General features: G+C 37.4%; 1 protein-coding gene across 1 annotated transcript in view; it reads left to right on the top strand.

Moving 5' to 3' along the window:
• Positions 1 to 25,768, top strand: part of MYO1D (myosin ID) — a 363,423-nt gene that overhangs the window by 137,773 nt on the left and 199,882 nt on the right. Inside the window, exons 15-16 of the mRNA XM_003933128.4 lie at positions 10,529 to 10,695; positions 19,863 to 20,070. Coding sequence (XP_003933177.2) covers positions 10,529 to 10,695; positions 19,863 to 20,070 — 375 coding nt within the window. The remainder of the gene's footprint in view (positions 1 to 10,528; positions 10,696 to 19,862; positions 20,071 to 25,768) is intronic.

Below are 25,768 nucleotides of genomic sequence, written 5' to 3' on the forward strand. Positions count from 1 at the left end.
CACCAGGAACCCATCCCTTTTTGCCCAGGTGCCTGTCTGCCTCCTGCCACCAACCTCCCATTTACAGTGCCCACAGAGCTCAGACTGTTTGTACCAAGGGGTGCCTCCAGGCACACACCGAGCAACCCTTACGCCCCCTTGGGCTTCCACCCTTAAATGTCACCTTGGGCTTCCTTCATGCTCATTGGCACCCAAAGTCTAAAGGGGGCCAAGGTGGCAGGGGGCTGGCATGTCAGTGCTGCACCAAGTGTGTGCATACCCAGCTGGGTTGCCACAGTGACTGGGCTCAGCCTCAACTTTGCTCTGAAATCAGAATGGGCATCGGGACCAGGGAGAGGCTAGACATTGGGAGCAGGCACATCAAAGCCTACAGGAGCAGGGGAGCTTCCCAGGTCCTCAGGAGTGCAGAGGTGTCCAGGTCTACAGCCATGGCTGGGTGGCTGTGGCTTCACCCAGGAGGGCAGGGCTCCTGCCTGCTCCCAGCCCCCAAGAGCACAGGAATGCCTGGGTCCTGAGCCATGGCTGGGCAGCCACAACGTTGCCCAGAGAGCACAAGACTCCCATCCTGCCAACTTGGAAGGGGACAGGGCGCCCACCTGTTCCTGGTTACCACCAGCTCCACAGAGCACACAGCCCCAGGTGTACCTCCCCCACTGCAGCCAGCAGCATGGCAGCAGCCATTCCAGACAAACCACCAATACCAGACTTTAAAGAATTGCCACAAAGTTCTAAGGAAAATTAGCTCATAGTAAAGAATCACTACAAGATACAATAGATAAAAGGCAAACTAAACAACTAACAGCAGATTCAGACTCATGAAAACTTCTGATACAGAAATGATCAGAAAGAGAATAGAGAATATGAGAATGTTTAATATATCTCAAGAAATGAAAGTCCTGAAAATGAGAGAGCAAGCAACTAGACAATTGATAGAAATAAAAACTTAGTAATTAATATTAAAAATTCAACGGATAGGTTTAACATCAGTTTACATAAAGCTGAAGAGAAAATAGTGAAATGAAAATAAGAGCTGAAGGAGTGATTCAGAATTCCACTTAGACCAAGAAATGAAACATATAAAAGAAACATTAAGATACTTGGAAGAGAAAACAAAGTGGTCAAACATGTATCTTATTAGAGTTATAGAAGAGAAAATGGATAGAACATTTGAAGAAATATTCCTGAGAATTTCAAGAATATTGAAGGATTTCATTTAACAGATTCAGAAAGCCAAATGAATCTGAAGTTGAAAAAATTTAAAGAAATCTACATGTAGACACCTAGTAAAATCCTAGAACATTAAAGGCAAAGAAAATATCTTAAAAGCAGCCAGAGAAAAAGACAGATTAGATTCAAAGGTATGACAATTAGGCTGAGAGAAAATAACTATAAACCAAAATTCTATACCCAGAGAATATATTTTTCCAGAACAAAGGCACAATAAAGAAGCTTTCTGAAAAACAACAGAGAGTTTATCAACCTCATATTCTAAAGGATATTCATCAGAGAATAGGAAGAGTATACTAAATGAAACTCTGAAATGCAAAAAGAAAAGAGCAAATAAATTGGTAAATACATGGATGCATGTAAATAAACTGTAAAATAATATTTTGTGGAATGGAAAATATAGATTAGACTTAAATGGCACAATAACAATTGCATATCAATTAGAAGAGTAGGTAATTGTAATTCAAGTGTTTAAGGTCCTTAATTGTTCAGAAAAAAAGGAATAAAAATATTGTTTAATGTTCAAGTCTGATGAGTTAAAAATACATGTGAAAATTTTCTAGCATAATCACTGAAAATTGTAGAAATAGAAGTTATAAATTCCAAGCCAGTAAAGAAGGGGGTAAAAAGCAGAATGAAAACAAAGACTCCTCTCCCCCAAAACAAAAACATAAAAAGGAAGAAACAAAAGAACATAGGAAAGCTGGGTATTTATTTGGTAGAAACAAATGCAAATATATTTGTAATTACATTGAATGTAAATGGATAACAGCCAATTCAGATTGAAGAAAAATAATCCAGATACATGCTGTTTATTAGTGACACCCAAATATAAGGAAATAGATCAACTGAAAGTTGAAGTTTATGTCAATTTGACAGTCTGGGATCACCTTTATCCCATTTCAGGACTTGTAGTAGCTCTGTGTTGGTCTGTCATCCATTCACCTTTATCTTCCAGGTTTAGCAATTCAGGATTCCAGACCAAACTATAGCCCTTCATCCAAGACCTCAGGTTCTCACTTTGGTACCAAAGTCCCATGAGAGCCAGAAACTATGCTCAGCCTTATGACTGCCTTTTCCATGTCAACAGTAGCTTCTAAGACAAAAACAATCCTGAGGTGTAGGCTCTCTCAACTCAATTTTAGTTTTCAGATTTTGGCCAGGTCTTTCCTCACTACCTTGTTAGCTCTCTGATGCACTTACCAAAACCATTTCCTCATATTTTGTTTACACCATTTTTTAGTGACTTCATCAGGAAGAATAATTATTACCTAGTCCTCCATTACCAGAAGTAGAAGTCCCTGGCTCCTCCCTCACTTTCTCGGAGTCCATAGTGTCTTAAGTTCATGGCTTGTGTCCCCACCTAGATTATAAATCTTTTGAATATAGAGAATGGGTTCTGTTAATTGTATATATTAATACCTCTTGATACCTAATAAGGTACTGTTAACAGATTGTCAGCAAATTATTAAATAAACTTGAATTTTCTATGGCTATTTGACAGTATTCAAAGCAGGTTAAATTGATGTATATTTAGTGTATTCTAATCTATCTACTGACTGATGTGCTTTCATAAATGGTGTGTTTTTCCCATAAAATATATAGGGAGAGACAGGTGAAAAAGTTCAAGAGAATAAGATCACTATTAACTTTTGCAATTTAGCCTTTATAAGACACTCTGAATTTGCCAAATTTAGGATTTCTTAGGCTGAGTCAGTCTGGATATTTATAAATGAGAGAGGAGGTGGCATTTATAAATTGAGACAGAATGCTGATTAAATATAGAGAAAGTATTCCCACTAAATTCCTTATCCAAAGATTTTTATATTACTAAACAGGATGAAAGGGCTTCCCCCCATTTCTTAGTTGGTTGTTAGTTTTTCATGCAATATTGCTACTTCCTGTGCATAATCACTCAGTACTGGTAATATTCCGTTCAACTGGTTTCTGGATAGTAAAGTTAATTATATTAATACTTCTCATATGATGCTTTATATTAAGATTGCCTTGCCCACATGATTTTATACATTATTCACTTCAAAATATTTTCCAATTCACATTGTAATTTTCTTTTTGACCTAAGAGTTGTTTAGAAGTATTTTTCTTAATTTTCAAACATACAGGATTTTCTCATTATCTTTTTGCTCTTGATTTCTAGCTTAGTCTTATTTCCTCAGAAGACATACTCTGTGATTTCAATTTTTAGAAATTTGCTAAATTTGCTTTATGTATATGTTTTGTTTGTTTTTAACAAGTAATTTGCAGCTGGGCATGATGGCTCATGCCTGTAATCCCAGCACTTTGGGATGTCGAGGCAGGCTGATCACAAGGTCAGGAGGTTGAGACCAGCTTGGCCAACATGGTGAAACCCTGTCTCTACTAAAAACACAAAAAATTATCCAGGCATAGGGATGTGCACCTGTAACCCAGCTATTTGGGAGGCTTAGGCAGGAAAATTGCATGAACCCAGGAGGCAGAGGTTGCAGTGAGCCAATATCGTGCTGTTGCACTCCAGCCTGGGCAACAGTGCAAGACTCCGTCTAAAAAAAAAAAAAAAAAAAAAAAAATGCATTCAGTATTCTATACAAGTCCATTTCAAGTTTGCTGATCATATTGTTCAACTTTTCTATTTTCTTTCTGACTTCTTTGTTTTGTCAACATTGAAAGGTGTTTTAAATTCTACTTTGATTTGAATTTACTTGTCCTCATGGTACCTTTGATTTTTTATTTAAATATTTAGAGAACTTGTTAGGCTCATTCAAGTTAGAAATGTTCTATCTTCCTAGTGTTTGAGTCATTTATCGTTATGAAACATCTCTCTTTATTTCCATATTGCTTTTTGCCTTGAAATCTGCTTTGCATGAATAATATAGCTATGCCAGCTTTTCTTTTGGCTAGAGTTTGCGTGGTATATCTTTTTCATCCTTTTACTTTCAATCTTTTATATCCTTATGTTTCAAGTATGTCTCTCATAAGTAGCATATATGGCTTTGATTTCTTTAATCCAGCCTGAAAATTTTTGTCTTTTGAATAAATCATTTAGTTCATTTACTTTTAATATAGTGTGTGTTGCATTTAAATCAGCCACCTTGTTAATGCTTCTGTTTGACTCATGTATTTATTTTCTTTTTTTCTGTATTTCTTTTAGATTGATTATTGTGGGAAAAAGGTAGACAACTTTTTTTCCTTCTTCTTGACAGCTTAACCTCAGTTAAATTTCTAGCTCTGTTCCTCTGGCAACTTCATAAAGCATATATCACTTAACAGCATTACTTATGGTGAAAGTTATCCCTGTCAGACTATCTTGGGAGAATGATGTCTAGTGCAGATGACATACTTTGGGTTTGCCTGAGCTCAGTGACTCTTGTATTAGATCTGTCCTTTGCAGGACGCTGGAAGCTGTGTCTTCTGAGCTGTTCTAAGAGATACTTGGTCCTGTGGGACATGAGGCTTTTAAGCCAAGGTCACCTCCCACACCTGCCCAATGTGCATCTCATCTCCTTACACCTAAGCTGTCACTTGACTGCTGTGTGGACTTCTCCAAGGACGCTGACACTACCTGCTAGCAAGCTGTGTTCTCGTCCTCTTGAAGAGATTGGTGCCAAATGTGGCCTATGAGTGTTTTGAATCAGAATGTTTAGCTAGACCTAAGAACATACTCTTTCCCCTCCTCTGGTGTTACCGTTATTTTTTATCATTCCATTTATTCTCTTTATTATTTTGGAAGTTTACATCTTAAATACTGTTATAGTGGTTACTTGACTTATTGCAATATCATTCTTGAATACAAAACTCTAATATTATTTGGTACTTTTATCTTCTTCCTAAAAAATGCAAGGCCAATAAAACATTTTAATTCTGTTTACCTTCCTCCTAACTTATATACTATTTTGGTCATGTATTTTAATTATATACCAAAATAACATACATATAATAATGTCTTACTGGCTTTAAAAGTGTATTTCTATTTAGATTTATTCACTCATTTATCTTTTCTCTCTTCCAATTTTTAAAATATATTTTGTTTTTATTTTGCCAACTTACTCATAAAAAGGATGACTTTTTTTTTTTTCCCAAGGCAGGGTCTCACTCTGTTGTCCAGACTAGAATGCAGTGGCATGATCTCAGCTCACTGCAACCTCCACTTCCTGGGTTCAAGTGATTCTTGTGCCTTAGCCTCCCAAGTTGCTGGGACTACAGGCACACACCACTGCACCCAGCTAATTTTTGTATTTTTGGTAGAGTTAGTGTTTCACCATATTGGCCAGTCTGGTTCCAAACTCCTGACCTCAACTTATTTGCCCACCTTGGCCTCCCAAAGTGCTAGGATTATAGGCATGAGCCACTGAACCCAGTGCCTTTATTATTGAACTTCCATCTGGGATCATTTTCTTCTGCCTTAACCTCACTCTATTATATTTGAAATCTGGTGGGTGACAAATATAGTTTTTGTTTACCAAAAATTATTTCTATACAGTTTTCATTCTTGAAGAATATTTTTGCTCGGTGTAAAATTCTATGTTGGCAATGTCTTTTGGCACTTCAAAGATAAATGTTCCTTTGTCTTCTAGATTTCATAGTTTCTTTTGGGAAGTCAGCTGTCAGTCTCTTTGTTGCTCCTTACGTTAATCTTTTTCCCCCCTCTGGCTATTTTGATTTTCAGAAGTTTCACTGTGATGTGCTTAGGTGTAAATTTTTTAAAAAAATATGCTTATAGTTTATAGAATTGCTTCAATTTTTAGCTCAACTTTTTAAAATCAGTTTTAGCAAGTTTTTTTTCAAATATTTCTTCTGTCCCTTCTGTCTCCTCTCCTTTAGAATTCCATCTCACTGTATCTTCTATACCTTTTAGCCTCCCTTGTTTTCCATCTTTTTGTCTCTTCATGGTTTATTCCAGAAAATTTCTTTTCACCCAACTTCTCATACATGCTTTTTGGTTCTTATTTCTTTCTTTTTTTCTTTTTTCTTTTTTTTTCTGAGATGGAATCTCGCTCTGTTGCCCAAACTGGAGTGCAGTGGCATGATCTTAGCTCACTGCAACCTCCATCTCCCAGATTCAAGCCATTCTTCTGCCTCAATATCCTGAGTAAACTGGGATTACAGGAGCACACCACCATGCCCAGCTAATATTTTTGTATTTTTAGTAGAGATGGGATTTCACCATGTTGACCTGGGTGGTCTCAAACTCCTGACCTCAATTGATCCACCTACCTCAGCCTCCCAAAGGGCTGAGATTACAGGCGTGAGCCATTGCATCTGGCCTTCTTCATCTATTTCTAATCTACTCTTCTACTGATCCACTGAGTTCTTAATTTTTTTAATTATATTTTCCAGTACTTGGTTTCCATTTGGTTTGTTTGTTTTGTTTGTTTTTTTCATAGTTTCTTGTTCTATACAAAATTCTCATGTTGTCTTTTGTCACCTTGAACGTGGTAAGCATAGTTATTTTAATATCTCTGTCTGATAACTCCAGTGTCTGGACACCTGCAATCTGTTTATTTTTTATTTTGTTTTGCTGTTTCTAATCCAGTTTCCTTGGCTTCTTATATGTCTGTTTTTTATTTTGTTCCAAATATTATATTTGCAAAATCATCAATAGAAATAATTGGAGGCCCAAGTTTGTGTTATTTTTTTCCAGGGAACAGTTAATTTTCTTCTTTTAGTTACCTAAGAACAACAGTATTCTAAATCAGCCATTCCAATTTCAAGGACTTACGTGATTAAAAGCTGAATTATGGTCCCTGTAACAGACTGCCTACTTCTAATTCATCCTTATTCCTGGTGACAGGATCCTAACCCAAAGTGAGGGGGGTTTACCTATGTTTCCTCCTTTTCAGGCCTTATTTTCTAATCTTTGTCCCACTAGGCCCATGAAGCTGCCGGAATTACTACTCAGTTCCCATCTACCTTCTCTGGAGTTGGCAAATTGCCACAGGAAAAAAAGGCAGTCTCAAACCTGGGTTCTCTTCCACAGCTTCCTTCCTCTCCTATATTCTGACCCAGTAATTCTCCACTGTCTTGTTAGATCTCCAATGTCTTCAGGCAAATATTTTATTTCATTTACCTATTCTCGTTAATCCTCAGCATGGGTGTCAGTTTAAATTACCTAGTCTGTCGTTACTCAAAGACCTAATATCTTCATTCCATAAATTAGCTAATTAGTTCCAGAGAGAATTTACAGGCAAGACCCAAGTGTTCTGATTTTGTGCAATGCTTATTTCGTTACACTGGTACCAAATATGCAGGTAAATCTAGCATTTTGGCATTTACTGTGCTCAGTGCCACTTTTCTTAGTTTATTCACCAAGAAAGACATTCTATTCCAGCAAACTAGTAGAAAACCGTCAAGTAAACAGTGCCTCCTCCCCAACTTCCAAATCCTATTCAGTTTTTTTAAAAAAAATATTAAAGCCATTTTTTAAAGTGAGCTACAATTGTTTCCCCAATATAGATGCTCGATTTGAAAATCATTACAGATTTAGTTTACATTTGATCACCCTTCACTATTTTTTAAAGTAAGATTCTGCTTGTGCTTTATAATAAAATATTGATCCTCTGCTTAAATGTGCCAAAATTTAATATCTAATCAAAGAGTTGGTATTCCAGAGTAGGGAAGAAGTATAAGTTACCTATCAATCTATAACAAATCACTCTAAAATATAGTGCTTAAAGTAATGGTTCTTTGTCATTATTCAACGGTTGACTGGGCAGTTCTGCTGGGCTCACCAAGCAGTTGCAGTCAGCTGGGGCTAGACAGGCTAAGATGAGCTCACTCAGATTGAGTGCCTGGATGACTGAGCACCTTTTTTCATGTAGTCTTTAGCCCGGGGCTTCTTCACATGGTTGAAGCAGTCCAAGAGGTCAGAACCTCTCGAGGATGGGTTTCTAGAAGTAAACCAGTGTCACTTCTGCTGCATTCTACTGGCCATGTCACAGGCCAAGTCAGATTTGAGAAGTCTTCCAGTAAGAGACTCCACCTCTTACTGGGAGGTGTTGCAAGATATTGAGGTGGTTTTTCATTCTGCTGCAGATGACAAGATGAAAAAAGACAGATATGCTGGGCAGAATAATGGTCTTTGCATTGTAACACCAACTCTCTGACATCAGCTAAGTGTCCTATAATTCAATTCAGTTCTGACACTAACTATCCAGAGTTAGCATCAAATCTGAAAAATTAAAGGACAGGGTCCCCAACAAGACTCTCCTCTACTTCAGACGCCAGCTGCAAATGAGGTCCACAGAACACCTGCCCTTGTATACAACTTGGGTACAAATTTGAGGATTCTCATGACCCTGCTTCAGGTTTGGTAATTCACTAGAGTGATTCAAGAACTCGGGACCAAGCACAAGAGCTTCTGTCCCCCTGTGCTTGGTCCCTGGAATCAGGGTGCATCACTCTCTGAGTACATCCATGTATTCACCAACCAAGAAGCTCTTCTGAGGCTCAGGATTCTGAGGTTTTGTTTTTTTGTTTTGTCAGCGTTTCATCACAAAGACATGATTGGCTAAATCTTTGGCCACATGATTAAGCGTAATCTTTAGTCCCCTTAACCTGCTCAGAGGTCAGGAAGCTATAAGTTCCAGAACATGAAGGAGTTTTCTGGTGACCAGCTCCCATCCTGAAGCTATCTGGAGGCCCAGCTATGAGTCATGTCATTAGCGTAACTAAGATACTCCTATCATTGAAGAAATTTCAAAGGTTTTTGAAGCTCTATACCAGAAACCAGGAACGAAGGCCAGATAGATAATATTTTTTATTGTACCATAGTCACCCCAGATGTTCACATCCTAATCCCCAGAACCTATGAACATGATGTGTGTGTGCCCTGGCAAGGTGGAATTAAGATTGCAGATAGAGATAAGGCTGCTAATTGAGTGGGCCTTAAAATAAGGGCTTATCCTCCATTACCCAAGTGGGCCCAGTGCTATCATGAGTGCTTCAGTGGGAAGGAGCAAAGCAGAAAAGTCAGAATGAAAGAGGTGACATCATAAAAGACTCAACTGGCCATTGCTGGCTTTGAAGATGGAAGGGGGCCACCAGCCAAAGAATGTGGGCAGCCTCCAAAAGCTGGAAAATATAAGAAAATGAGTTTTCTTCTGGATCATCCAAAACACCAGCCTTGATGACACATTGATTTTTGGCTCAGTGAAACCTATTTCAGACTTCTGACCTCCAAAATGTGAGACAATAAAACTGTGTTGTTTTAAGCCACTAGATTTATGATAATCTGCTACAGCAGCAATAGGAAACTAATGCAGCAGGGCCTAGAAAAAAGCAAAAAATGATGTTACATTTCACCATGTAGGACAGCATGATAAATGTACTATCAGAGTTACTTTTTTAGGTGTTGGAAATTGTTATTCTGTTCAAAATGCAAGTAAATTTACATCCTTCAAATCTCTCCTACTTCTTAAATTATTTACTACCTATTTCTACTTCTAGCCCTCAGCAGAGCTCAAAACTGCCTAATTTAACTACAGAGGATTCTGTATCTTAATCAAAGTGCATCTGTGTGTCTGATAGATAACAGATTCAGAGAAGAAAAAGAAACTCTTTACACTTATAGGATACATTTGACCTCATTGATTCATCCAGTGATAATTTATTCATTATCTTCAGTGTTCCAGGATCTATGCCAAGCATAATTTGATATTTAAAAGGGGTTATGATCTAATATGTGGTATAAAACTTAATTGGCACAAAGGGAAGGATTGCTAGCTGAGCTCCTTTATAGAATCACTGATGCCTATAGGTGGTTTTGGAACTTCTCTACCTACCCATGAAGTTTAATCTCTTTTCCAAAAGCACCGACTAATTCAATAATATTAATAATGATGGCTGACTCTTAAGGAGCACTTACTATATACCAGAGCTATCCCTGTCATTCCTTAACATAATATTAACATTGATAAAGAATGTCCTTTTACCTTCTCCATCCATTTTCATTGTTAGCTGCTGCCTTTTTCTATTGAATTACTCCTTTAGTTGCTTTAACCTTGTTCTCGTAAATACACAGAAACACGATACTTACATCTCTGTTACTTACTTCCTAGTTTTATTCCTTTTCTACTATTTCTAATAAAGCCTGAAACATAATTAAATAAAAATTTAGCTGAATGCACGGGAACATCTAACCTTTGAATTGAAGGAGAAGGGAAGAATACTTTATACACAAGCGTGTATGCCTGAGAAATTAGAAGCACTGAGCTTACTTGACACAATTAACACTAATTACACGTTAGTGTCCCTAGTCAGGGAATTTTCTCCAGTGAACTTATCATTTGCTGATTTGTTTCTTTAGGAACCATATTACGTTCGTTGTATCAAACCCAATGACAAGAAATCTCCACAGATATTTGATGATGAACGCTGCCGGCACCAAGTAGAATATCTTGGACTACTAGAAAATGTGAGAGTGCGTCGGGCAGGATTTGCCTTCCGCCAGACCTACGAGAAGTTTCTTCACAGGTGAGAATAGACTCAGCAGAGAGACCTAATAGTACAATGGAAATGACAGAGTCCTCCCCATACGACAATGCATCAGCACATATTAGGCAATCTATAAATATTTGTTGGGTGAGCAAAACAATTGAGGAAATTACAAATATGGCAGATTTTTCCAGATTCAACACAAGTCCCTGAGTTCATGGTTTATGGACTGTGAAAGTTTCAGCCTTTTGGGAGGAGACGTGGGCATCATAGCAGAGTAGAAAGAGCACTGATCTGAAGTCACGTTGGGGTGGAATTCTGACTATGCCGCTTACTTGCTACTTGATCATGGGCCAGAAATTTAACTTCTTTGACCCTGTTTTTGCATCTGTAAAATAAGTATAATAACACTTTATAGGACTTTTGTGAGAAATTAACCTAAGTAAAAGGCCTAGCTTCCTGGTACATCATAGCTATTCAATCAATGCTGCCTGTCATTACTGGTATTGGTAATTACAAGAATCAAATGTTAAGGAGTTAAGCATGGAGGACCTGAAATCAGTCTGCCTGGTTTGATTCCTGGCTCTGTCGTTCAGTTGGGTGACAACGTTCAGTTGTGTGACCTTGGACAAATCACATAACCTTTTCATGCCTGTTTCCTCATGTGTAAAATGGGGATAATAATGATAACTACCTTGAAGCATTGCTAGAGGGTTAAATGAGATAATATATACAAAGCACTTGGAGTACTACCTGCATGTAGTAATCACTCAATAAATGTAATATACTATTGCCATTGTTAATTTATTGTTGTTGATGTTGCTTTAATGATATTCTGTCATATAAAATAATAATAATGATAATTGACAACTCAGAATCAGAAAATGCTTTAAATTCCATCTATTTGTTTTAAAACATTTATTGAACATTTTCTATATTCCCAACTATAGATTGCCCTCCCAAAAAATGAATAAATACATACATAAAATATAAACCAGAAAAATGCAGGAAATTTAAATGCTTTAGATTAGTTGGTCAAAAAAGAGTCTCTAAGGAGCTAACAATGACAGGAAGCAGCCAGCCATACAAAGATCAGAGCAAAGAGAAGGTGGAGCAGAGGGAACAACCTGGGAAAAGGCTCTATTGCGGTAATAAGCAAGGCATTCTAGATGCCAAATATCGTCCAGTGTGGTTGGAGGACACTGACAGGGCAGTGGAGTGAGATGAGATCAGAGAGATGGACAAAGGCCAGATCATGTGGAACTTTGTAATCAGACTAAATCATTTAGATTTTTGCTAGGCATGATTTAAAACACAAAGAAACAAAACCATTGGTGGATTTTAAGCATGGAGTTGCACAACCTTATGGATGTCTTAAAGGAATCACTGTGGCTGCTGTGTGAGTAGGAGAGGAAATGTTTACGGATGCTATTGCAGGAGTCCAGGAAAGAGGGCTTGATGATGGTGCCTTCAGTAAGAGACTGCTGTAGTTCTAAGATCAGTTGACAGATTTGGAATATGTTTGAGGGATAAAGTTGACAAGACTCCTTCATGAATTGGATATGATGAAACAGGATAAAGAGAAATGAAGGATGAAAATTAGATTTTGGCTTGAGCATCTAGGTAAGCACAGTACCATTTGCTGAGATAAAATTAGTAAAATAATTTTGAGGAAGAGGACATGGAACAGGAGCAAAGATGGAATCAAGATTATTTTCTTGACTATATTAATTTTGAAACATCTCTGTTAACTTTGAAATGCCTACTAAATATCTAGGCAGAAATATTAAGTAAGCCATTAGACTTTCATACCTGGAGTTCTGGAAATAAGTTTTTAGGCTGCAGATTTTAGAGATTTCAGAGTCACTCTGGTAACATAGATTACACAGAAAGTCTTTGGACTGGATAGAGAAGAGGAGGAGGTCCATGATAATATTTAGATTTGTGGTCTGGCATGAAAGAACCAGCAAAGAAGAGAAGCAGCAACCAATGAGATAGAAGAAAAATCAGATGAGGATTATGTCACAGTAGCCAAGATAAGATGGCCGTTTTTTTTTTTTTTTTTTTGAGGCAGGATCTTGCTCTGTCACCCAGGCTGGAGTGCTGTGGCATGATCTCAGCTCACTGTAGCTCCATCTCCTGAGTTCAAGCAGTTCTTCCACCTCAACCTCCCAAATAGCTGAGATTACAGGGGCATGCTATCACACCCAACTAATTTTTTTGCATTTTTATTAGAGACAGAGTTTCACCATGTTGGTCGGGCTGGTCTCAAACTCCTGACCTCAGGTGATCCACCCGCCTTAGCCTCCCAAAGTGCTGGGATTACAGGCATGAGCCACCATGCTCGGCCAGAAGATGGCATTTTAAGAAGAAAAGTGTAGCAGCTTCATTCTGCTCTTTATATGAAGTTCAAGAGCAAGCAAAACTAACTTATGGTGACAGAAATCAGAATAGTGATTAGCTCTGTGTCTGTATAACTTCTATTTGCAGATGGGAAAGCAGAATGGGGGAACTCTCTGAGGTGATGTATCTTGATTGGGGTGTCAGTTTCATGAGTATACATATTCATCAAAACTTACTGAATTACATACTTCAGTGTGTGTATTTTAATACATGTATATTTGATCACAACTTTAAAAAAATTTTTTTAAAACTAATCTTTTTTAAAAAAGTGAATTAGTGGGCCAGGGGATCAAGCTGAAGTCTTCTTCCAGATCTCATCACAAAGAAAAAAAGATGGGAAGTATTAAAGAAAGGTCTAGCCACATGTAAGGTTGATCCAGGAGCAGCAAAATCCATGTAACAGAAGCACTAGAGGAAAGAACAGCGAGAATAGGGGAGAGGCACCATTCAAACAGCGGCCAGAAATTTGCCTGAAGTGAAAAAAGATGAATCTTCAGATTAAAAGGATATACTGATTGTCAAGTGTAAGAATTTTTTAAAAACTTAAAAATACATTTGTTCACTTTTAGAATGTTAAAGAAAAATACTTGTAGCTCCCAAGAAAAAAAGACAGACTGCCTATGGGGAGAGAGAATCACATTGACATCTGGCTCCTCGTGAACAAGATTTGATCAAGTAGGTGAGGGAGCAAAATGCCTTCACAGTGCAGGGAAAGGGCCTTCATGCCTAGAATTGTATTCTGGGTCAAAATACCATTCAAGAGTGTGAGTAAAATAAACAGCATTTTCTGACATAGCTAGTTTGAGAAAGTTTATTATTCATAGACCCTCTGAAAAATCTTCTAGACAATGTAACTCAGCAAAAAGAAGAATGAATACAGAAAGGAAACATGTGGCGGGATTTATGCAAAAAAGCAACACTGAGCAAAGAAATCTGTAAAACTTCTGTTAAATCTAAACAAGTGCTGATTGTAAGGCTGGGGAAGAAGTCTTTAGTAATAATCTGAAACTAAAATTAAAATGGGTGTGAGAAGTAGAAGTAATTAAAGATTTTGTCCTGTTTATGGAAAGGATATAGATCTTGATTAAACAGGAAAAAAATTTGTGCTGAAATTTTCAAGTGAGTTATAATAATAGTTGTGAATATTTTGAAATGTTTACTGGATCTACTAGATACTGTTTTAAACATTTTACATATAGTAAGTCAACCCCGTGAGGAGTATATGTTATCCCCATTTTATGTGGATCATCCAGTGACAGTGGGAGAAAGGGTAATATTTTCTACAGTGGATTTTTGCTTTTAGATTCTGCAGATTTTTTGCAAGTAGTTCAGGTTTGAACCTGAATTGTTGCTTGTCAGTTTTTTTCATTTTCATTTATTTTACTGAGAAAAGGGTTTAAAACATGCTGATAACCTTAAAAGCCACTGAAGTCTGTTAGGGAGGTAAAACTCATTGTCAGAAAGCAGATGAGTTCAACTTTTTAATTAGCAAGTTCAGATTGCTGGTTTGCTAGAGAACCAGGGTCATGCATTTTGCCCGCAGGAAGGAAGGCTGAGTGCCTCTCCCTGCCATGGGAGCTGAGGAGTGGGGCTGCAGGATAGCAATCCAGCTTCTGCAGCGTGCCTAAAACAAACACATCAGCACTACCCATATAATGACCCAGATGATGACCCCTACTATAGTTTGGTAACAATTTTGAGACGTTTCTGATTTTGCTTTTTTTGATGTGACATTGTTTGGTATTATCTCCGTCTTTATATTAAAACTTTCATTTGGCTTTGGTTTCTATCCCCATCTAGCTAGTGAGTAGGCTTTAAATGATTTCCTTTCATTCATTCTGCAAATATCTATTGCCTCATAGTATGGCAGGCAACATGATAGGCACATGATATATAGTAGGGGACAAAACAAAGTCCCTGCCTTCTTAGTAGCCACAGACTAGGGAGGGAGACTGACATTAAGCAAATAAACCTGCAAATCAGTATGTTTGGAAGTTGTGATAAATGATGTGAGAAAAGAATAAATAAAACTAGTTGCCTTAGAGAGAATATTGGGGGTAGGGGGTTTGTTGATATACAAAGATCAAAAAAAGACTAAAGAATGAGAAGGAGCCGGCCTTTCCAGGACTAGATAAAATGCATTCCAGGCAGTGGGAACAGCATGTGTGAAGACTCTGAAGCAGGAAGGAGGCAACTGCATTACAGAACCCCAAAGAAGCCAATATGATTGAAGGATAGCAAGGAAGGAGAGCAGCCAAAGACAAAAATTGTTTCAAGCTTTTTAGAAGACTACTTTGATTGATGTATGCAGAATGGATTGGAAAGGAAATGGAAAACAATTTAGGAGTCTGTTGTAAACTAGAAGGTGGCTTGCATTCAAATTGAAGCAGTAAAGATGAGAGTTGTTAGATTTTAAATATATTTTGGAGGTAGAGTCAATGGAACTTGATGATGTATTAGAAGTAATGATAGAGAAGGGAAAGAATAAAAATATTCTCAGGATCCTGGCTTTAGGAACTGGGTGGATTGAGGTAGGAAAGACTGAAAGAGTAATTAAGGTGCCTTCAAGACTTATGTAGACATTGGATATATAACTATGAAGCTCAAAACTGAGGGCCAGACTAGATATAGGAATTGAAAAATATATTTTTATATTTTATATACTTATAAAAATATACATATTTTTGTATTTATATTTGGAATGTCTTATTAAAAGTAAGGGGACTAGATGAGGTGATGTGGGGAAGTCCAGATCTGAGCCTTAGGACATGTCCACATTTGGGGGTATAGTGGTAGCCAGAGTAGCCAGAAAATCAGATTGACAATGAATATCCAGAGAGGCAGAAGGAGAGCATGCTGTCATGAAATCTAAGAAAAGAGATATGTCAGGAAGAAGGAAGTAATTAACTGTAATTAGGGAGTAATTAACAGATGCTGCCTACATATCTACTGTCTTAACAAGAAATATGAAAAGGCCTATGAATGATTTGTATTCCTTTGGGTATATACCCAGTAATGGGATTGCTGGGTCAAATAGTGTTTTCAGTTCTAATCTTTGAGGAATTGGGTCTTCCACAATGATTGAACTGACTTACATTCCCAATAATATAAAACTGTTCTTATTTCTTCACTACCATGCCAGCATTTGTTGTTTCTTGACTTTTTAATAATCACCATTCTAACTGGCATGAGATGGTGTCTCATTGTGGTTTTGATTTGCATTTCTTTAATGATCAGTGATGTTGAGCTATTTTTCATCTGTTTGTTGTCGCATGTGTTTCTTTTTTTTTTTTTTTTTTTTTTGAGAAGTGTCTTTATATACTTTGCCCACTTTTTAATGGGGTTGTTTGATTTTTTTCTTGCACATTTGCCTAAGTTCCTTGTAGATTCTGGATTTTAGTACTTTGTCAGATGGATAGATTATTTTCTCCCATTCTGTAGGTTGTCTGCTTGCTCTGAGGATAATTTCATTTGCTGCGCAAAAGCTCTTTAATTTGTCATTTTTGCTTTTTTTTTTTTTGCAATTGCTTTTGGTGATTTCATCATAAAAGTCCATGCCTGTATCCTGAATGGTATTGCCTAGATTTTTTTCTAGAGTTTTTATAGTTTTGGGTTTTACATTTAAGTCTTTGATCCATCTTGAGTTAGTTTTCATATAAGCTGTAAGGAAGGGATCCAGTTTCAATTTTCTGCATGTGGCCAGCCAGTTCTCCCAGCATCATTTATTAAATAGGGAATCCTTTCCCCATTGCTTGTTTTTTGTAGATACATTCACAGGTATGTTCGTTGCAGCACTATTCACAATAACAAAGACATGAAATCAACCCAAATACCTATCAATGATAGACTAGATAAAGAAAATATGGTACATAGACACATACACACATGGAATACTATGCAGCCATAAAAAGGAAAGAGGTAATGCCCTTTGCAGGGACGTGGATGGAGTTGGAATCCACCATCTGCAGCAAACTAACACAGGGACAGAAAACTAAACATCACGTGTTCTTACTTTTAAGTGGGAGCTGAACAATGAGAACACGTGGACATTTGGGGGTGAATAACACCCACTGGGGCCTGTCGGGGAAGAGGTGGGGGAATGAAGATCATCAGGAATAATAGCTAATGGATGCTGAGCTTAATACCTAGGTATTGGGCTGATCTGTGCATCAAACCATGGCACACGTTTGCCTAGGTAACAACCTGCACATCTGCACATGTACCTCAGAACTTTAAAAAAAAAAAAAAAACTAAAATAATTATTTAAAAAACAATAAAAGCCTATGAGAAAACTTTAAAGGTACATGGAAGGCACAAAAAAGACTAGATCAAGTGGGAAAACATCTCTTGTTCTTGGATAGGACAACTGAACACCATATAAAAATTAATGGATTTGCTGGGTGCAGTGCCTCATGCCTGTAATCCCAGCACTTTGAGAGGCCAAATTGGGCAGATCACTTGAGGTCAGGAATTCAAGACCAGCCTGGCCCACATGGTAAAACCCCATCTCTACTTTTAATACAAAAATTAGCCAGATGTGGTGGGTGCCTGTAATCCTAGCTACTCAGGAGGCTGAGGCAGGAGAATCGCTTGGACCAGAAGGCAGAGGTTACAGTGAGCCGAGATTGCACCACTGCACTCAGCCTGGGTGACATAGAGAGACTCTTCGTCAAAATAATAATAATAAAGGTGTATTTAATGTTTCAACTCAATAAAACTATCAAGGATGCTTTGGGTCTTTAAAGATTGTTTATTTGGCCAGGCGTGGTGGCTCATGCCTGTAATCCCAGCACTTTGGGAGGCTGAGGTGGGCAAATCACGAAGTCAGGAGTTTGAGACCAGCCTGGCCAACATGGTAATACCCTGTCTCTACTAAAAATACAAAAAATTAGCTGCGCATGGTGGCAGGCACCTGTAATTTCAGCTACTCAGGAGGCTGATGCAGGAGAATCACTTGAACCCGGGAAGTGGAGGTTGTAGTGAGCCGAGATCGTGCCACTGCACTCCATCCAGCCAGGGCAGCAGTTTGAGACTCCGTCTCAAAAAAAAAAAAAAAAAAAAAATTGTTTATTCACTGGATTCTGGTGGGGTTTTTGTTGTTGCTGTTTGTTTGTTTTTTGCCTGGAACTATAAAACTTGATTCTGAAGTTCATATGGAAAAATAAATGTGCCAGAATAACTAGAAAGACCTTTAAAAAATAAAAGAATTAGGAAAAACATTTAAATATACTTATATCCTCTATAATTAAAATCATGTGATAGTGATGCACAGATGGACAGACACAGCAATGAAACAGACCAGAAAGTCCAGAAATAAGCTGAAACACATGTGATAAAGGCAGCATGTTAATCACAGAGGGGAAGGATGGACTTTTTAATAGTGTTGGAACAGCTAGACAGCCATTTGTTAAGAGATAAAATTAGATCCATACCTCACACCATATACCAAAAAACCCTCTAAATGATCAGAAATCTAAATGTGAAAAACGAAAACGTACAAGTACTAGAAGAAAACATAAGTGCATTACTCTATAACCCAAGTGAAAGCCTTTCATACAATGACTTAAAATTTAGATGCAATATAAAAAATAAAAAATAAAAAAGCTAAATTTGACTACATTAAACAACTTTGCATGGTGGAAAAGGCTCTGTGACAGGCAGCCTTCTAAGATGCCCTCTGCCTCCTAGTATCCATGCCCTGTGTAATCCCCTTCCTGTGAATGTAGACTAGACATAATGATTTGCTTCTGACAAAGTAGAATATGGCAAAAGTGATAGGATATTACTTTTGAGATTAAGCCACAAAAAACTGTGACTCTGTGATTTCTGTCTTGTTCACACTCACACTCATGAAGCAAGCTGCTGTGTGGTGAGCTGCCTTATGAGTGGCCCACATGGCAAGGAGCTTTGGCTGCTCCTATGTAGAAATGCAATTAATTTTTATGTATTGCTCTTATGTGAAGCAACATTGCTTAATTTTCTTTTAATTATAGTATTCTTTTAATCTAGAGATCTGCTTGATTTCCTCTGAGGAAAGTTACATTATTCATAAGTAGTATACATTTTATTATTCCCCCAGTCATTTACCAGTTACATCTCGGTCTTACTATGTTGACTAGACCTCCAGAGCAATGCTGAGTAGGACCCATGGCAGAGCCATCATTGTCTTGTTTCTGTTTGTAAAAAGAATGCTTCTAAGGTTACCCCTTAATGAACAATATTTGCTGTAGGATTTTGGCAAATAGACTTTATGAGCTTGAGGAAGTCTCTTCTATACTTAGTTTAGTAAGAGTTTTTATCTCAAAGTTTTATTTTACCAAAGCCTTTTTTTGCATATCTTATGAGGCTAATGAAATTATATTGACAGTTTGCTAAGATTTGGTTTGGTTTTCTATGAGATATCTTGGATTTTACTGAATAGTTTTTTTGGGGTTGTTTGTTTGTTTGTTTTGAGATGGAGTCTCACTCTGGCACCAGGCTAGAGTACAGTGGTACAATCTCAGCTCACTGCAACTTCTGCCTCCCAGGTTCAGGCAATTCTCCTGCCTTACACTCCCAAATAGCTGACACTACAGGTGCAGGGCACCAGGTCCAGCTAATATTTTTTGTATTTTTAGTAGAGGTGGGATTTCACCATGTTGTCTAGGATGGTCTCAATCTCTTGACCTCATGATCCGCCTATCTTGGCCTCCCAAAGTTCTGGGATTACAGGTGTCAGCCACCGCACCCAGCCTTACTGAATTGTTTTCCATTGAGATGACCATATGGTTTTCTTCCTTAATCCTATTTCTTTTTTCATCCAGGTATAAGATGATCTCTGAATTCACCTGGCCCAATCATGATCTTCCTTCAGACAAAGAGGCTGTCAAGAAACTGATTGAACGGTGTGGTTTTCAGGATGATGTAGCTTATGGAAAGACCAAAATTTTCATTCGTACACCCCGAACATTGTTTACCTTGGAAGAACTCCGTGCCCAGATGCTCGTAAGGATTGTCCTCTTTCTACAAAAGGTAATTTTATATTTTATATGTGAGGATAAGATTTTGCTTTTATGTTCTTAAAAATATGTTGCATATTTTCTTTAATTCAAGAAATATTCCTGGATAGTATGTTGTTTTATGTCTATGCATATCTTAAAATGTTTTGTCTTGCCTTCACGCATGGAAAATTTAGTTGGTTGCCCAAGCTCAAAATTACTTTATCTTCAAAATGCTAAAGACATTTTGTCTTTAAAATGTCTTTAAAGTTAGAGAGGTGTTTGAACCAGTCTTTTTGTCCTTTATAGTTAACTGTATGTTTTCCTTCAGCTTACATGCATAAAGGACTTTTAAATCTTGTAATTTAAAAATGTTGCCAACATATTCGGAACTACCTCCTTCACCTATCATTACCCACTCACCACCACTTGACCTCAGTGCTGACTCAATGCTCATTAGTTGATGGTGCTGTACCTGTCATCACTGATCTATGCAAGGCCCCTTCTCATTTCATTCACTCATTCATGTATTTCTTTTTAACTCACATACCCTTTCCCGTATCTTCCATATGAACTATTTTAACGCCAAAAACTGTAGAGATATATGAAAAATCATGTACCTCTGTGAGGATGTCCTTGGGATATATACATAGAAGAAAAGTTGCTGGGTCATAGGGCATGTGTATACCTAATTTATATAAATAGTGCCAGGTTCTCTTGCATGTGCCAGTTAGCACCGCCAGCAGCTGTATATGAAGGTTACTGTGTGCCACATCCCTACCAGTATCTTCCAGCTACCTAAATTTTGTCAGACTGATAGAATGATATTTCATTGTTGTTTTATTTTATATTTCTCTGATTACTGTTGAGTTCAGTTACCTCATTAAATGCTTCTTTGCTTGTTGAGTTTTCCTGTAAACTGTCTGTTCAGATTCTTTGTCTATTTTTCTACCGGAATTGGTACTTTCTTGTTGATTAGCAGAAATGCCTTCGACAGTCTAAACATTAACCTCTCATTTACTTTAGATGTTATAGATTCTCCTATTCGGTAAGCCTTCTAATGAACTTTATTAAAATATGCTTTGTTAGACAGAATTCTTAATTTTGACATAATCAAATTCTTCAATACTTTGCCTCATGGTTTGTGATTTGGAATTTTCTTTAAGAAGGCTTTTCATGTCTTTCAGTCACAAAGATATTCTATATTATCTCCCATGAACTGTATGGTTTTACCTTTCACATTTAGGTCTTTAATCCATTTAGAATCCACCTACATATGTGGTTTTAAATAGGAAACTAATTTTTCTGCATATGGTAAAAAAGCTTTCTTAATATCATCTACTAAGCAATCCGTCCTTTTCCCATTGATTTGCAATGCCATTTTAATCATATATTAAGTTCCTGTATATTGGAAGAGAATAGTTTTATTCACACTGTTTTACACATACATACATGCACACACACATATATCCAGTCTCTGTGCTCTATTCTGTTCCATTTTTCTGTTGCCTGTTTTTGCACTAATGCAACACAGCTTTTATTGTAATATACAATAGTGTATTAAAAGGTTAGTTTATCTTTTCTACTCTTTATTAAGGTTGATTAACCTAGACATAGAGTGTCATTCTGCAGTATACATTTTACTGTGCATAAGTTTATTAAATTCAATAATTTGTATCAGGATTGAACTGAATATAGATTAATTTGAAATAATTAACATTTCTTTAATATTAAATCATCTTATTAAGAGTATAATATAGATTTACTTAAATCATCTTTATTGAACTTTAGACTTAGGCCTTACGAGTTCTTAATTAATTCCTAGATATTTTATTATTTTTGTTGCTAGTGTGAATTTTTTAATTATATTTTCTACATGGCAGTGTTAGTACAGAGAAATAATATTGGCTTATGTTGCTTTATCTAAATCTAGACCGAAACCTTTCTTGATTTATGTTTGTTGATTCTGTTGGCTTTCCTAGGTAAATAATTATATCATGTATAAATAATGAATTTTCTCTTCTAGTTGCCAAGATGTTTCTAAATGTTGGTTTCTTTTTATTTATTTTGCCTGGAACTCAGGAACACATTTGGACTGATAACACTAAATTCTGTTTCACCCCAAAACATTTTCCTTCTATTGTTTTTTTAATGTTGCTTTCATTCAGTTCTATTTCTTAAAAATGCTTGTAAATTGCATGTTGGATCTCTGTTTTCTGCCACATTAAATTATTTTCAACTATCTATTCTTCTCTGTCTTCAAGTCTGAGAGTCTTTTCCCTTGGATCTTAAGTACTTACTTGTAGGCTTGTTTTTAAGGGTTTTTGGGTAGTTCCCCCTGTCTCCAGATCTGTTACTATGCCTTTTTTCTTTCTACCTATTCAAGAGATTGATTCAAGTTCAGAGTTAGGCTCTTAACCAGGGTGGCCATACCTCTCAGTTTGCTTGGGACAGTGGCTTATGGCAATTGCCTGTTGTACCTATTAATAGTACCCCTTTTACAGGCCAGGTGCGGTGGCTCACGCCTATAATCCCAGCACTTTGGGAGGCCGAGGCGGGTGGATCACGAGGTCAAGAGATCGAGACCATCCTGGTCAACATGGTGAAACCCCGTCTCTACTAAAAATACAAAAATTAGCTGGGCATGGCGGCACGTGCCTGTAGGCCCAGCTACTCAGGAAGCTGAGGCAGGAGAATTGCTTGAACCCAGGAGGCAGAGGTTGCAGTGAGCCGAGATCGCGCCATTGCACTCCAGCCTGGGTAACAAAAGTGAAACTCCATCTCAAAAAAAAAAAAAATAATAGTATCCCTTTTACTTCAAAAGTAGTCCAGTATGGATAGATAAACTATATAGTCACTCTCCCCTGAAACTCACTTTGTAACACATGGCACCTGGTAGATTCCTCTTCTTAAATCTACATCGACAGTTTGTTTACTTCCTTCACAATTACCAGTGTCCTACAGACTTCAGTCTGTGGCAGCTCGGCTAGCCAAAGATGGGCCCAGCTCATACATAAAAAGATGTAATTCCAGGTGTGCTCCTAGGGCTGCAGCTGCTAGGGTTCTTTCTTTCTTGGTTGTCTCTGACAGCACTGTGGTTCTGGAAATACAGGGTGCCATTACCAGTCCCTAGCTCTGCTTTTTTTCTGGTGAGAAATTAGTCTCTGTCTAGGAAAGAGATTCTAAAAGAAAGGGGACAGTGGCTTTAAAAATTATCATGTATGCAGTGAACAGAAAGCTGTCCAGTCTTCTCTGTGAGACAGATCTCACATTTCTTCACCATAACATTGTGGCCAGCCATCCTTTTTTATATCTTTCTCTGCATATAGACAAACATCTGATATAATATAAACGAGATCACAGTTCATATGAGTGTATTTTTATGATCAACTTTCTTTTTCTGCAATAATTTTTAATCTCTTTTTTCCCCACATTTACCCTCTCTGCCCACATTTCTTCTTACTCACTATGTGGAGAGTCCTCAAGACTATCCCATTTTGATGATTCACTAGAAGGATTCACGGGACTCTGAATAGTGTTGTTCTGATGAGTAGAATTTATGACAGCAAGAGGATGCAAAGCAAAATCAGCAAAGGGAAAAGGTACAAGGAGTGAGATCCAGAGGAAACCAGGAGCAGGCTTCCAAGAGTCTTCTCCCAGTAGAGTAGCACCAAACTCACTCAATTCCTCCAGCAGCAGGCTATGTCAACACATGCCAAGTGTTGTCCATCAGGGGAGCTCCTTAGAGACTCAGTACTCAAAGTTTTAACTGGGAACTGGTCATTTGGGCACCTTCTGCCTAGCATGTACCAAAATCCCAGATTCTCAGAAGGAAAATCAGTTATTCAGCACAATCTACATTATTTGTACAAACACAGTTTAAACATGGTAAGCCACTCTTATCACTTAGGTAAAGTTTTGTATCAACGTAGAGAACTGTTCACCAGCAAGTTCCCAGACATCAGCCAAGGACCAACCTTCCAGGCAGACCACTGTACGGATAGCAGTCTCAGGACTGCTACATAAACTCTTTTCTGGGAACACCCGTAGTATTCCCTAAATTTTAATAGATATCCTTATACATGTCTATACTGGTACCTTCATTTCTATGCACTGGATTCTGAGGAGTGAGATTGTTAAGTTGAGTATATATGGTTTTAATCTTAGGAAATCACATTTCCACCCACAATGGAAGTGAACTCTTTTCTCTAAATTTTTGACCACAGACTTTTGAATTTTTTCCATTCTGAACAATAAGTAACAATATCTTATTTCTACGTTCTTTAATTTCCATGACTCCCCTTGAGTGTATGCTTATTGGCTTTTTGGATTACCTCTCTTGTTACTTATTTATTCATATTCTTGGCTCATTTTTATACTGGATTGTTCATCCTTTTCTTATGAACTTGTGGGAGCTATATGTATGTAATATGCATTAATATTATGGATTACAGTTATTTTTGTTAGAGTTGTCATTTGACTCTGTTCATCGTAAACTCTTCCATGTGAAAATTTTTACTTTCAATATAATGAAATGTCTTCTTTTTCTTTATAGCATCTGAGTTTCTTCAAAAAAATTTTATAGATCTGGAATTTATTTTTGTACATGATGTGGTATTAGAACACAACTCTATTTTGTTCTGGGTGAATAACTAGCTGTTTTAATTTTGGTTATTTAAACATTTCTCTCTTTTTTTGCCACTAAATTGAAATTCCACCCTTGTACAATATTAATCTTCCATGCATTCATGAATGTATTTCAGGACTCACTATTTTATTCTACAGTCAATTCCTATGGCAATACTATGCTGGTTTTGTTTTAATGCAGCATAATAGATTTTAATATCTGAGAACCTGGCTTTAGGTGTATTTTCATACCTTTTCTGTGCCTTAGTAGAGATTTAGGCCAGGTGTGGTGGCTCATGCCTATAATCTCAGCCCTTTGGGAAGCCAACGTGGGCAGATCACTTGAGGCCAGGAGTTCCAAACCAGCCGGGCCAACTATGGCAAAATCCCATCTCTGCTAAAAATACAAAAACTAGCTGGATGTGGTAGCATGCACCTATAATCCCAGCTACTCGGGAGGCTGAAGAATGAGAATTGCTTGAACCTTGAGGTGGAAGTTGCAGTGAGCCAAGATTGTGCCACTGCACAATGACAGAGTGAGACTCCATCTCAAAACAAACAAACAAACAAAAATTAGAGATTTAATGGTAAGTTGTAGAAAGGACAGTCAATAGTGTTGATTGTATTAGTCTGTTCTCATGCTGCTAATAATGACGTACCCAAGACTGGGTAATTTATAAAGAAAGAGGTTTATTTGGCTCACAGTTCCACGTGGCTGGGGAAGCCTCACAATCATGGCAGAGGGTGAAAGGCACGTCTTACATGGTGGCCGGCAAAGAGAGAAATGAGAGCCAAGTGAAAGAGCTTTTCTCTTATAAAACCATCAGATCTGGTTGAGACTCATTCACTACCATGAGAATGATATGGGGGAAACTGACCCATGATTCAATTGTCTCCCGGCAGGGCCCCTCCTGAAATGGAATTATCAAGCTACATTCAAGATGAGATTTGGATAGGGACACAGCCAAACCATATCATTAGCTAAAACCAGAACCTCCAAAATTTATTTTTCTTAAAGAGACACAAACTGTCTTCCTTTCTGATGCATAAATATATATATATATATATATATATATATATATATATATATATATATAGTCTTCCAC

This window comes from Saimiri boliviensis, chromosome 17 (genome assembly GCF_048565385.1).
Source record: "Saimiri boliviensis isolate mSaiBol1 chromosome 17, mSaiBol1.pri, whole genome shotgun sequence".
In the NCBI taxonomy this organism is placed as follows: Eukaryota; Metazoa; Chordata; class Mammalia; order Primates; family Cebidae; genus Saimiri; species Saimiri boliviensis.